The following is a 15458-nucleotide window of genomic DNA, read 5'->3' on the forward strand; positions in this document are numbered from 1 at the left end:
AATTATATTCTGACTGGCTGCAATGTCAGCACACCTCTATAGGGTGTAAGGCAAAACAGGCGATGGCAGTGGTCACAAAATGCCACCGTAAAAATTGATGTTCAGTCAGACTACACGTATAGAATGCTGTCCACGTTTCTAGGACTTCTGAGTTTATCTTTGGAAGAAAGAAACAGCTTGTAAAGCAAACAACCCAGCATCCTCACCTGATAGTGTGCCTGAGCTTGCTGTGCAGAATTTAGGGTGACATTACACAGCTTACAAGAAAGAGGTTTACACAGATCTTCCAAGGACGGATCTTGTTCCACAATTTCATCCTGTGTGACATCCAGGGACGTTGCTTGGCATGCAAGGGCTAATTTTGTCTGTGAGTGAGGCTGCACAGGAAGTACTATTTGCTTTTTGCCCATTCCAATGGGGGATGGAAAAGCAGACTGCTCTGGGTGAGATGGAGGCCTGGCATGTTGCAACACAATCATTTGCCCGGATCACTACAAAGTCAGCGCTGGACGAAGAATGGATCGCAAGTTCCACAGGATACTGAAGTGCTCTAAATGTAGAAGAGTGGTTATTAAAATAAATAAATAGATGCTTAGTTCACATTTCTATTAAAATCACCGGTTTCTCATTTAATGATCACAACATTTATTTATTTAAATTTATGTCCTTCGTAAAGATGTTTTATTCTCACGCAAAGGTTTTGCTTGTGAGTGTGTAGGCAACAATACTGGTCAATGGAACCCTGATTTCTTCCCAAGGTGGGAAACAGGGGTGGTCTTCAGTATGCCGGCTGCCGGAATCCCGACAGCCAGCATACCGACACTTATTCTCCCTCGTGGGGGTCCATGACCCCCCTGGAGGGAGAATAAAATAGCGTGGCGCGCCACCGTGCCCGCAGCGTGGCGAGCCCGCAAGGGGCTCATTTGCACTCGCCACACTGTCGGTAAGCCGGCGGTCGGGCTCCCGGCGCCGGTATGCTGGTCGCCGGGAGCCCGACCGCCAGCATACCATACCACACCCGGGAAACAGTCCATCTTTGTAAATAATTGACAATTAAAAATGATATTAACACTTTTAACATTTTTACACATTATCTAGATTATATAAAAAGTGACAGCACAAGGAGGACAAAGAATATGGGGTAGATGTATTAATCCTGATGAAGTGATAAAGCAGTGATAAGTGGAAGGTGATAACGCAACAGCCAATCATTACGGGTTTGAAAAATGACAGGAGCTGATTGGCTGGTGCGTTGTCACATTCCACTTATCACTTCTTCATCACTTCTCCAGGCTTAATACATCTGCACCATAATTGGTTATTGTAATTATGCCATCCAGATACATTACTGGCAAATAGCAAATATTATCTGTAATCTAGTTGTGTCACAATGTCTTTGTATATTACTTACGAATAGTAACACACAATTTTTGGGGGGTTTTGATATTTATTCAAACGTTTCAAACAGCAGCAAGACACATAAAAAGGATATAAAAAAAAGAAGAAGACAGTACAAATAGGTAATAACATTGCCAACAAATAGAATATAGTCCAACCAATAATGATACAACTAAGCAAGTCATGTAATGGACAGCTCCAGCACACATTAAAAACTAAAACAAGGACCACAAACAAAAAAAAGAGGAAGAAACTATATGTATATTGTATTGTTAAACAATAAGGATCCACATGCAGAGACAATTATATTATAATACAGCCTTGAAATGGAATGTAAGGAAAATACTGAACAGTCAAGCATAAAATACTGATGGTAATACCAAAACAATCAATAAACTTAAATGAGTTTCATGACTGGTAAGGTTCATAAGAAGGTTAACCATCTGACCTTAGGGGGCCTATGAAGCTGTCTATGCAAGCTACTGTATATTTATATTGCAAAATCTTTCAGGAGTATGGATTTATAATTCCCACAGGTGCTTTTGCCAAAACCGGCTTATTTACCTTAGAAGGCACTTATATTATAAGTTCAAGACTTTAAACACTATACTGGTTTAAAACTTAGCATTCACTTAAGTGGCTAATATTTGTTTCCCCCAAAAATGCCAGCAACGGTCATATTTTGTTGTTTTTATGTTTAAATCAGGTTAAGAAGATATATATAGATAGATAGATAGATAGATAGATAGATAGATAGATAGATAGATAGATAGATAGATAGATAGTTGTGCTCATAAGTTTACATACCCTAGCAGAATTTGTGATTTTCTGGCCATTTGTCAGAGAATATGAATGATATCTTTTCTTTCACTCATGGTTAGTGGTTGGGTGAAGCCATTTATTGTCAAACAACTGTGTTTACTCTTTTTAAATCATAATGACAACAGAAACTACCCAAATGACCCTGATCAAAAGTTTACATACCCTGGAGATTTTGGCCTGATAACATGCACACAAGTTGACACAAACGGATTTGAATGGCTACTAAAGGTAACCATCCTCACCTGTGATCTGTTTGCTTGTAATCAGTGTGTGTGTATAAAAGGTCAGTGAGTTTCTGGACTCCTGAAAGACCCTTGCATCTTTCATCCAGTGCTGCACTGATGTGTCTGGATTCTGAGTCATGGGGAAAGCAAAAGAATTGTCAAAGGATCTGCGGGAAAAGGTAATTGAACTGTATAAAACAGGAAAGGGATACAAAAAGATATCCAAGCAATTGAGAATGCCAATCAGCAGTGTTCAAACTCTAATTAAGAAGTGGAAAATGAGTGTTTCTGTGGAAACCAAATCACGGTCAGGTAGACCAATAAAAATTTCATCCACAACTTCCAGGAAAATTGTTCAGGATGCAAAGAAAAATGTACAAATAACTTCAGCAGAAATACAGGACTCTCTGGAAAAAAAGTGGTGTGGTTGTTTCAAGATGCACAATAAGGAGGCATTTGAAGAAAAATGGGATGCATGGTCGAGTCGCCAGAAGAAAGCCATTACTAAGCAAATGCCACAAAGCGTCCCGCTTACAATACTCCAAACAGCACAGAGACAAGCCTCAAAACTTCTGGAACAAAGTCATTTGGAGTGATGAGACCAAAATTGAACTTTTTGGCCACAACCATAAACGTTACATTAAAGTGAAGGTTCTAGAGTGGCCATCTCAGTCTTCTGACCTCAATATCATTGAGCCACTCTGGGGAGATCTCAAACGGGCAGTTCATGCAAGTCAGCCCAAGAATTTAAAGGAATTTGAGGCTTTTTGCCAAGAAGAATGGGCAGCTTTACCATCTGAGAAAATAAAAAGCCTCATCCACAACTACCACAAAAGACTTCAAGCTGTCACTGATGTTAAAGGGGGCAATACATAGTATTAAGTAGTTTCTGTTGTCATTATGATTTAAAAAGAGTAAACAAAGTTGTTTGACAATAAATTGCTTCACCCAACCACTAACCATGAGTGAAAAAAAGGTTTGTGAGTTATCATTCATATTCTCTGACAAATGGCCAGAAAATCACAAATTCTGCTAGGGTATGTATACTTATGAGCCAACACAATGTAACTCCAAGTCAATCACACTTCTGTGAAATCAAACTGTCCACTTAGGAAGCAACACTGATTGACAATCAATTTCACATGCTGTTGTGCAAATGGAATAGACAACAGGTGGAAATTAGAGGCAATTAGAAAGACACCCCCAATAAAGGAGTTGTTCTGCAGGTGATGACCACAGACCACTTCTCAGCTCCTATGCTTTCTGGCTGATGGTTTGGTCACTTTTGAAAGCTGGCGGTGCTTTCACTCTAGTGGTAGCATGAGACGGAGTCTACAACCCATACAAGTGGCTCAGGTAGTGCAGCTCATCCAGGATGGCACATCAATGCGAGCTGTGGCAAGAAGGTTTGCTGTGTCTGTCAGTGTAGTGTCCAGAGCATGGAGGCGCTACCAGGAGACAGGCCAGTACATCGGGAGTCGTGGAGGAGGCCGTAGGAGGGCAACAACCCAGCAGGAGTACCGCTACCTCCGCCTTTGTGCAAGGAGGAACAGGAGGAGCACTGCCAGAGCCCTGCAAAATGACCTCCAGCAAGCCACAAATGTGCAGTGTCTACTCAAACGATCAGAAACAGACTCCATGAGGCCCGACGTGGCCCGACGTCCACAGGTGGGGGTTGTGCTTACAGCCCAACACCGTGCAGGACGTTTGGCATTTGCCAGAGAACACCAAGATTGGCAAATTCGTCACTGGCGCCCTGTGCTCTTCACAGATGAAAGCAGGTTCTCACTGAGCGCATGTGACAGACGTGACAGAGTCTGGAGACGCCAAGGAGAACGTTCTGCTGCCTGCAACATCCTTCAGCATGACCGGTATGGCAGTGGGTCAGTAATGGTGTGGGGTGGCATTTCTTTGGGGGGCCGCACAGCCCTCCATGTGCTCGCCAGAGGTAGCCTGACTGCCATTAGGTACCGAGATGAGATCCTCAGACCCCTTGTGAGACCATATGCTGGTGCGGTTGGCCCTGGGTTCCTCCTAATGCAAGACAATGCTAGACCTCATGTGGCTGGAGTGTGTCAGCAGTTCCTGCAAGACGAAGGCATTGATGCTATGGACTGGCCCGCCAGTTCCCCAGACCTGAATCCAATTGAGCACATCTGGGACATCCTGTCTCGCTCCATCCACCAATGCAACATTGCACCACAGACTTCCAGGAGTTGGCAGATGCTTTAGTCCAGGTCTGGGAGGAGATCCCTCAGGAGACCATCCGCCACCTCATCAGGAGCATGCCCAGGCGTTGTAGGGAGGTCATACAGGCACATGGAGGCCATACACACTACTCAGCCTCATTTTGACTTGTTTTGTTTTAAGGACATTACATCAAAGTTGGATCAGCCTGTAGTGTGTTATTTTCCACTTTAATTTTGAGTGTGACTCCAAATCCAGACTTCCATGGGTTAATAAATTTGATTTCCATTGATAATTTTTGTGTGATTTTGTTGTCGGCACATTCAACTATGTAAAGAACAAAGTATTTAATAAGAATATTTCATTCATTCAGATCTAGGTTAAGTGTTCCCTTTATTTTTTTGAGCAGTGTATATAAAAATTTAAAAAAACCTTGGTTTAACATTTCTGGGGTCTATTCAATTGATTCGACAAGTCGGAAAAATTGAATTTTTCGACTTTTTAGGTCGAATCTGGATTCAACCTATTCAAGTCAGTTGCCCTTTTTCCGACTTGTGCGGATTAGCCGAGGATCCATGTGTTTTGTCAGATTTGCGGCCATTTTAGACAGGTTTTTGGCCCGTTTTCGGCAATGCCGATCTGACTTTAAAATAGGATTTTAATACCTACCAGTAAATCCTTTTCTCGTAGTCCATAAGGGATACTGGGGAAAACTAGTACGATGGGGCCCAAAGGAGACAGTGCACTTTAAATTTCTTCAACTGGGTGTGCTGGCTCCTTCCCTCTATGGCCTCTCTCACAGGCAGTTATAGGTAAAAACGTGCCCGAAGGAGAAAGGACATATATGAGAGAAGAAAACATGATAACAGAAAGGGTGGTGAGATTTACACACCAGCACACCACTAACATACAACAACCAGAAACGGCTGGTAACAACAACAACAACAACAACAACAACTTAACAGGTAACTATAGAACACGAACCTGCAGAAAAGTCCACACACTGAGGTGGGCGCCCAATATCCCTTATGGACTACGAGAAAGAGATTTACCGGTAGGTATTAAAATCCTATTTTCTCTAGCATCCATAAGGAATATTGGGGGAAACTAGTACGATGGGGACGTCCCAAAGCTTCCAGAACGGGCGGGAAAGTGCGGAGACTGCTGCAGCACCGCCTGCCCAAACTGGGTATCCTCTTTGGCCAGGGTATCCTCTTTGTAAAACTTCACAAAAAAAAGTGTTGTTTCCCGACCAGGTAGCAGCTCAGCATAGTTGCAAGGCCGAGACTCCACAGGCAGCCGCCCAGCAAGAGCCCACTGATCTTGTAGAGTGGGCTTTTAAAGACTTAGGAACAGGTAAGGCTGCCGACACATAGGCCTGTTGGATAGTAAGCCTAATCCAACGAGCAATTGACTGCTTTGAAGCAGGGCAACCCTTTTTCTGCGCATCATAGAGCACGAACAAGGAATCCGTTTTTCTGACCCGAACTGTGCGCTTGATATAGATCTTCAAGGCCCGCACAGCATCCAATGCCTCTGGAGGAGCAGAAGCGTCAGAACTGGACGGAACCACATTAGGTTGATTCAGATGAAACGCGGAGACAACCTTCAGCAAGAACTGCTGTCTAGTCCGGAGCTCCGCTCTGTCGTTGGTAAAAGACCAAGTAGGGACTTTTACACGATAATGCCCCCAATTCTGAAACACGTCGACCAGAAGCCAGGGCCAGTAACATCACCATCTTCCACGCGAGGTACTTGTCTTCTACCGTCATCAGAGGTTCAAACCAGGAGGACTGTAGAAATTTCAACACTATATCCAGATCCCAGGGCGCCGTAGGCGGCGTAAAGGGAGGTCGTATATGTGGAGTACCCCCCCTTGCAAGAAGGTCTGAACTTCTGGCAACACTGCCAATTTCTTCTGAAAGAAAATGGAGAGAGCTGAAATCTGAACCTTAATGGAACCCAGACGCAAGCCCTTATCCACACCAGTCTGCAGGAAACGTCCCAAGTGAAACTCTGCAGGCGGATACGTGCATTCCTCGCACCAAGAGACATATCTCCTCCAGATTTGATGACAGTGTTTTGACGTCACAGGTTTCCTGGCCTGAACCATGGTTGCAATAACCTTCTTGGAAAGGCCCTTGTAAGCTAGGATGTTCCGCTCAACCTCCATGCCATCAATCGAAGTCAACGTAAGTCCGGGTAGAAGCCAAGGGTCTTCAACGAACATGTCCAGAGGATCCGCATACCATGCCTTCCGAGGCCAATCCGGGGCAATCAGAATTGCCTGGACACCTTGATTCCTGATTCGCTTTAGCACTCTTGGGACCAATGGGATTGGAGGAAACAGGTATACCAGCCGGTACGGCCAAGGCGACGCCAGTGCGTCCACTGCCCTTGCCTGAGGGTCCCTGGTCCTTGAGCAATACCAGGGAAGTTTCTTGTTGAGACGAGAAGCCATCATGTCTATTTGTGGGCAACCCCACCGGACGATGATCTGCTGGAACACAATATGGTGGAGCCCCCACTCCCCCGGGTGGAGATCGTGACGACTCAGGAAGTCCGCCTCCCAGTTGTCCACACTCGGAATGAAGATTGCTGACATGGCTCTTGCATTTCTTTCCACCCAGAGGAGTATCTTTGACACCTCTCGCATGCAAGGTCTGCTTTTTATCCCTCCTTGTCGATTGATATATGCCACTGCCGTGGCGTTGTCCGACTGTACCTGGACTGCATGATCCTTGAGTAGGAGAGGCTTGAAGTAGAGCATTGCCCGAAGTTCCAGAATGTTGATTGGCTGACCACCTGCAGTGGAACTAAGCCCCTTTAGTGATAGCTCCCCATCCTCTCAGACTCGCATCCGTCAGGAGGATGGTTCAATCCTGAATCCCAAAACTCATGCCCTCCTGGAAATTGGGGGATTGTAGCCACCACAGGAGGGAAATCCTGGCCCGATGTGACAGCTGAATCATCTGGTGCATCTGGAGATGCGATCCGGACCACTTGCTCAGGAGATCCAACTGAAACGTTCTGGCATGGAACCTCCCATACTGGATTGCCTTGTATGAGGCAACCATCTTTCTCACCAATCTTATGCAGAGATGTATGGACACTCGAGTAGGTCGGAGCACCATGCGGACCATCTCCTGAAATGTTTTCGCATTGTCCTCTGGCAGAAACACCTTCTGGGCCACAGTATCCTGCAGCATCCCCAGGAAGAGGAGCCTCTGAGTTGGCTCCAGGTGGGACTTCTGTAAGTTGAGGATCCACCCATGGTCAGACAAAAGACGGATGGTGCAGTCGATATGGAGCAACAAAAGCTCCCTGGATCACGCCTTTATCAGAAGATCGACCATATAAGCGACCACACTGATACCCTGGACCTGGAGTTGAAGCATCATCTCCGCCATCACCTTCGTGAATACCCTCGGGGCTGTTGACAGGCCAAAGGGCAGTGCCTGGAATTCGAAGTGACTGTTCAGCAGGGCAAACTGCAAGTACACCTGATGAGGAGGCCAAATCGGAATATGGAGATAGGCATCCTTGGTATCCAAGGAGACCAGAAATTCCTGTTCTTCCAGGCCCGCAATCACTGCTCGCAGGTATTCCATTTTGAACTTGAACTCCTCAAATAAGGATTCAAGGAATGTGCTTCAGTAGGGTTAACATAGTAACAAAGGGCATATCCCCCGAGAGACCCCCCTGAATTTGAATGGCCCAAGAATGAATAGCATGGGTCATCCAGCAACCAGCAATATCCGGTCTTTGTGAGAATCCCGCTGCAGTGTATATAGACTTTAGGGTAGCCTCTATCTTCCGATTCCCGGAATCCTTCATGGTAAAAGAGCCCAGGGCAGGCAGCACCACCTTCTTAGACAGGCGAGAGACAGACATCCACGCCATGGGGGTTCCTCCCAAAATTTTCTACTTTAAGGGAAAGTGTGCAAAAACTTTTTGGACACTTGGAGTTTTTTTGTCTGGATTTTTCCAGGCCTGTTTGAATAAGTCATCTAACTCTGGAGAATCAGGGAAAGTGACATTGGGCTTGTTTTGTACAAAGAAAAACAACTGCTGTGATGCAGCGTCCTCTTGAGGGAGCTTTAATACATTCCTTATAGCCAAATTGAGGGGTTCAATACCCTGAGTAGAATCGGGATCCCCACTAACGGGATCCAGATTATACCCATCATCTTGTATATCATCATCTGTATCAGATAGTAGTGCAAGTAAACCACGTTTCTGGGGACCTGCATGAGAGAGGGAGGCTATGCATCTGCCCTAGCAGCTTAATCTGCAACAGCTTGTTGCAGTAGCTGAGTCTTCTGCAAATTAGCAGTGAGCTGGGAAGATATATCTGATATCATAGTATTAAGAGACCCTAACCAGTGGGACTCTGAACCCTCTCCCCTAGCCTCTTCACTAATTTGTGAAGATTAACTAGATTGTTCACAGGAAACAGTCATTAGATAATGGAGAGAATCTGGTGTGACATATACTGCACAGCTTGTGCTTACTCATATTTCACAGTAAGCACAATAACATACACATAGATAGATATTATGCAAGCCTGCCCTACTGTATGTGAGAGGATACAGAGACAGGGATGATACCAACACACCCTGAGCTGCACAGCCCCAGTGAGACTGTCAGCTCTGTAAGTCAAAGTAAACACTAACAATTGCAATTCTAAATATGCTCAGGATAGTGTACACAAGCGGCTCTCCCCCTTTGCTACACCATGTACCAGTTTCCCAACGTGTTTGTGAGGAAGGAAGCGCTGTGTGTGTGCTGTAAGATGGCTGCAGTAAGCAGAGGAAGGTGCCAAAACACCCCAAGTCCCGCTCTGAGGAAGCTCCGCCTCCTCCAATGGCGCCGCAGATGTACATATTTTTTATAGTGATGAGCGGATTCGGTTTTACTCGGTTTTACTCGGTTCTCAAAACCGAATCTTATTGACTCACTAATACTGGCAAAGTCTTCTAAATCGCTTAAAACATCACACAAGTGCTAGTCAGGCAGTTTTGTGCCAGTTTACACATGGGGGATGCTAGCAGGACCCCCCAGGGAGGGTCCTGTACGCCGCGCCCGATGAACCCCCTAGCGGGGCCCACGGTTTGTACTCACCACCGATGTCACCATCAGGCAGCATTAGGGGTGTGCGGTGTGCAGCCAAGGCGCAGTGCCCCGCTGAACAACAACCCCTCAGGACGGAGGTCCTGCAGCGGGGAAGCGGCTCTGCACCTCGTAAGGCCAGTGACGGCTCCCCCCCCCCCCAACTCCCACGGCGCAGGTATGCTGTAGTCCAGACAGCATACCAAAAATAAAAGTTTTAAAAGAAATTGAAGAAAACTCTCTGGAACTACAGAGATGTGCATCCTCTCCAGAGGCCGCTTTTTTCTAAACGGTCTGTGGGAGGGAGCATAGAGGGGAGGAGCCAGTACATCCGGTTGAAGAAATTTAAAGTGTACTGGCTCCTTTGGACCCCGTCTATACCCCATCATACTAATTTCCCCCAATAGCCCTTATGGATGCTAGAGAAAATGATTTAGGGTAGACTTACCATATTTAAATCTCTTTCTGCGAGGTACACTGGATTCCATAGGAAATTACATCGGGGTATAGGGCTGGATCTTGATCAGAGGCACCAACGGGCTAAAGCTTTGACTGTTCCCAGGATGCATTGCACCGCCTCCTCTATAACTCCGCCTCCAGGCACTGGAGCTCAGTTTCGTTAACCAGGTAAAGAGACGGTAGATGTTAGTCACATAGAACCACATTCTCACGACAGATGAAGGGACTAGGGGCTAATGTGCCATACAAACCCAAAGAAGCTAAGTACGTCAGGGTGGGCGCCCCGTGGAATCCAGGGTACCGCACAGAAAGAGATGTAACTATGGTAAGACTACGATAAATCTCCTTTTCTGCAGCAGGGTACACTGGTATTCCACAGGGAAAAACATCGGGGATGTCCTAAAGCAGTTCCTTATGGGAGGGGATGCACTGTAGCGGGTACAAGAACCCGTTGTCCAAAGGAAGCATCCTGGGAGGCGGAAGTATCAAAGGCATAGAACCGGATGAACGTGTTCACAGAGGACCACATAGCCTCCATGCACAATTTTTCAGCATACACGCCTCGGCGGGCCATCCAAGAAGGTCCAACAGACCGGGTAGAATGGGCTTTGATAGCAGCAGGAGCTCGAAGACCAGCCTGTGCAATCATCATTCTAATCCATTTAGCCAAGGTTTGCTTATTTGCAGGCCAGCCACGTTTGTGAAAACCAGAAAGTACAAAAAGGATATCTGACCTCCTGAGGGAGGCAGTCCTCTCTATGTAGATACGGAGAGCCCATACCACATCTAAAGACCGCTCTTTGGAAGACAAACCAGAAGAGCTAAAGGCCGGAACCACAATCTCTTGGTTAAGATGAAAAGATGATACCACCTTGGGTAGATAACCAGGGCGAGTTCGAAGAACTGCCCGGTCGCAGTGAAAAATCAGAAAGGGTGGACGGCAGGACAAGGCACCTAAGTCCGACACCCTCCTAGCAGAGGCAATAGCCAGTAAAAACATGACCTTAAGTGTAAGACATTTAAGATCCACAGACTCAAGAGGTTCAAATGGAGACTCTTGTAGAGCATTTAAGCCAACAGACAGATCCCATGGAGCCACAGGAGGAACATAGGGAGGATGAATCCGTAAAACGCCCTGAAAGTATGAACATCAGTAATAGATGCAATTTTCCTCTGAAACCACACAAACAAGGCAGATATATGAACCTTGAGGGAGGTCAGACGAAGGCCTAAATCTAGGCCTTATTGCAGAAAAGCCAAAAGCCTAGAAGTTCTGAACGAATAGGTATCATAATTCTTAGCAGCACACCATGTGAAGTAAGAGTTCCAGACCCTGTAATAAATCCGTGCAGAAGCCGGTTTGCGGGCCTTCAACATAGTTTGAATAACTGCCTCGGAGAATCCCTTGGGCCTCAGGAGTAAAGCTTCAAGAGCCACGCCGTCAAAGCCAGTCTGGCCAGGTCCGGATAGACACAAGGGCCTTGAACGAGGAGGTCTGGACATTGAGGAAGTAGAAAAGGTAGCTCTATCGATAGACCCTGCATGTCTGAGAACCAATGCCGTCTGGGCCACGCTGGAGCGACTAGTAGTAGTATTTCTTTTTCTTGCTTGAACGTCTGTAGTACCCTGGGCAGGAGTGAAACTATAGGGAACACGTAGGGCAGCCGAAAGTTCCATGGAATTGCCAGTGCGTCCACGAACGTTGTTTGAGGATCCCTTGTCCTTGATCCGAAGACCAGAACCTTGTGATTGTGTCGAGACGCCATCAGGTCTACATCTGGTAGGCCCCACTTGTCCACTAGGAGTTGAAAGACTTCTGGATGAAGACTCCACTCTCCGGCGTGAATGTCCTGACAACTGAGGAAATCCGCTTCCCAGTTGAGGACTCCGGGGATGAACACTGCCGATATTGCTGGCAGATGGCGTTCCACCCTACGGAGGATTTTTGATACTTCCAGCATTGCCATGCGGCTTTCAGTGCCGCCTTGATGGTTTATGTATGCCACCGTGGTGGCGCTGTCTGTACTTGAACAGGCCTGTTCTGTACTAGAGGCCGGGCCAGTGTCAACGCATTGAACACTGCCCGCAATTCCAGAATGTTTGATTATCGGGAGGAGAGATTCCTCCCTGGTCCACCGACCCTGGAGAGAGTGTTGCTCCAACACCGCGCCCCAACCCCGCAGACTGGCATCCGTTGTCAGGAGGACCCAGTTGGAGATCCAGAAGGGACGGCCCCTGCTCAACTGTCAACTGTTGGTCTTGTAGCCACCAGCTTAGTGACAGACAAACCTCCGGAGTCAAGGAGATAATTTGAGACCAGATCCGATGAGGCAGGCAATCCCACTTGGAAAGGATTAACCTCTGCAGAGGGCGGGAATGAAATTGAGTGTACTCTACCATGTGGAAAGCCGACACCATGAGGCCTAGTACTTGAATTGCCGGGTGTATCGACACTCTTGTGTGAGAGAGGAAATATCTGATCCTGTCCTGAAGTTTCAGGACTTTCTCTGGAGACAGAAACAATCGTTGGCTGTGTGTGTCCAGTAGTGCCCCCAGGTGCACCATGGTCCGAGCAGGGACCAGCGAGGACTTTTTCCAGTTGATGAGCCACCCGTTGGCTAATAGGAATTGGACCGTCAGTTCGAGAAGACTGAGGAGAACCTCTTGGGAGTTCGCCAGGATCAGCCAGTCATCCAGATACGGCAGGATCCTGATTCCATGACGCCGGAGAAGAGCCGTCATTACGGCCATGACTTTGGTGAAGATCCGAGGGTCCGTGGCCAATCCAAAAGGCAGTGCCTGGAATTGATAATGTAAGTTGCCAATAGCAAACCGCAGATATTGTTGATACGACATGGCAATAGGTATGTGCAGGTAAGCATCCTGTATGTCCAGGGAAACCATATATAGTCATCGGGTTCCATGGCCAGCACTATAGAGCGCAGAGTTTCCATATGGAATTTGGATACTCTCACAAACTTGTTCAATGATTTGAGGTTGAGTATAGGCCAGAAGGACCCATTTGGCTTCGGAACTAGAAACAGGGTCGAATAGTATCCCCTGCCTCTCAACCAAGTGTAGAGCTTGCGCTTTGAACGGATCCACAGGGATAACCGCTGTGCAAAACTGGTGAGGGGGACATCTCTTGAAAGAGATTGCGTACCCGTGAGACAACTTCCCGCACACAGGCGTCCGAAGTGGTCTTTAACCAGGCTTGGGCAAACTGCAGAAGGCGGCCTCTCACTCTGGGGTCCCCCAGGGGGAAGCCCGCCCCATCATGCAGCAGGATTGTCTTGTTTGGAAGCAGGCTGATGGGCGGACCAGGATTGTTTAGATTTTGGCTTAGTGGTTTTGGAAGCACAAGCCTGTCGCTGATACGCTTGACCCTTTGCTTTCCCTGGAGGTCAAAAGGAACGAAAAGGTGGTACTCTTAGCCTTTGGAGCAGAAGGCTTAGTATTTGGGAGACACGCAGTCTTGGCAGTAGCCAAGTCAGTTACAATCTTGTTTAGATTCTCCCCAAATAGGATGTCTCCTTTAAAAGGGAGCACCTCCAAGGTCTTTTTGGAGTCCAGATCCACCTTCCAAGACCTCAACCACATAATTCGACGAGCCAGGATAGACGTAGTAGATGCCTTGGCCGCCATTACACCTGCATCAGAGTCCGCCTCCTGAATATAGTGGGAGGCTGTGGTAATATAAGAGATATTGGTGGTATTCTGAGTTGTTCGCTCGCTAGCTGCTTTTAGCAGCCGTGCAAATGCTAAGCCGTCGCCCTCTGGGAGTATATTTTAGCTTAGCAGAAGTGCGAACGAAAGGATCGCAGAGCGGCTACAAAATAATTTTGTGCAGTTTCAGAGTAGCTCCAGACCTACTCAGCGCTTGCGATCACTTCAGACTATTCAGCTCCTGCTTTGACGTCACAAACACGCCCTGCGTTCGGCCAGCCACGCCAACGTTTCCCCAGCCACGCCTATGTTGCCACAGCCACGCCTGCGTTTTTATCTGACACGCCTGCGTTTTTCCGCTCACTCCCTAAAAAAGGTCAGTCGACACTCAGAAACGCCCACTTACTGTCAATCACTCTGCGGCCAGCATGCGACTGAAAAGCTTCTCTAGACCTTGTGTGAAACTACATTGTTCGTTGTAATAGTATGACGCACGTGCGCATTGCGCCACATACGCAGAAGTGACGATATTTTTGCGTGATCGCTGCGACCGAAATCTGCTAGCGAACAACTCGGAATGACCCCCATTGTCTGGCAGTGTCAGAAAAATCCTAAGGCAGCTCATCCTCAGTTGCCTGAACCCATGCTTCAATTCCTTTCGCAGCCCAGGAGGCTTCCATAGTGGGTCTATGTACCGCACCAGTAAGAGAGTAAATAGACCTCAAGCATCCCTCCACATACTTATCCATTGGTTCCTTCAGTCAGGTGACAGTGGTGAAAGGCAGAGTAGATGACACCAGAAGACGGGCGGCATGAGAGTCCACCGGCGGTGGAGTTTCCCACTTGTTACTCAACTCCGCAGGGATAGGATAACAAGCTAGCCTCTTTTTAGACAGGGAAAATTTCTTTCCAGAGACGACCAGGATTCCTGACGTATGTCAATTAAATGGTCAGAATGTGGTAAGACTATTTTAGCAACCTTCTGACGTTTGAACTTATCAGGTTTCTTAAACGCAGTAGTAGGCTCAATGTCATCATCTATTTGAAGAATTAGCTGAATAGCCTCCACTAGGTCAGTATCATCAACCTGGGTTGTAGATTCCTCATCAGAAGCAACTGTACAGTGTCTGACGGATCAGTATATTCCCCATCCTCATCGGAAGAATTATCCGAAATATTAGTGGATTGTGAGGAAGAAATGGCCTGTTTAGATGACCCCTTGGCCCCAGAGAGGCGTGGGGTAGACATTTGTCTAACCAAAGATTGATTTAATTGTTGTTATTGGGTAGACAGAGTGTCCGCCCAGGGCGGATTAACTACAGTAGCAATATGTGGCTGCAATGGCACAGGAGGTCCCACAAGGGGCATAAGACGTGTCACAAGTTTAGTCAGCATACTTGGGAACGCTGCCCAAGGTGGGTCCTGATTGGCCACAAGTGCTGCAGGTTGACTGGGTGTATGGCACTCAGCGCCTGAACCAGCAGCTAAAACTTCTCCCTCAGGTAAATCCGTGGTGCCAGTACTGCAGGATGCAGAAACGTCCACGGATTTCCCGCTCTGTGTGGCAGACGTTAAAAGGAATGTAGCCTT

The 15458-nt window shown here is 47.0% G+C and overlaps 1 protein-coding gene across 1 annotated transcript in view; it reads right to left on the reverse strand.

Moving 5' to 3' along the window:
- The window catches only part of ZMAT3 (zinc finger matrin-type 3), a 119502-nt gene that overhangs the window by 26361 nt on the left and 77683 nt on the right, over positions 1 to 15458 (reverse strand). The window contains exon 2 of the mRNA XM_063916301.1: positions 207 to 550. Within this exon, the coding sequence (XP_063772371.1) occupies positions 207 to 479 (273 nt within the window). The 5' untranslated portion in view covers positions 480 to 550. The remainder of the gene's footprint in view (positions 1 to 206; positions 551 to 15458) is intronic.

Source organism: Pseudophryne corroboree, chromosome 4, assembly GCF_028390025.1.
Source record: "Pseudophryne corroboree isolate aPseCor3 chromosome 4, aPseCor3.hap2, whole genome shotgun sequence".
Taxonomy (NCBI): Eukaryota; Metazoa; Chordata; class Amphibia; order Anura; family Myobatrachidae; genus Pseudophryne; species Pseudophryne corroboree.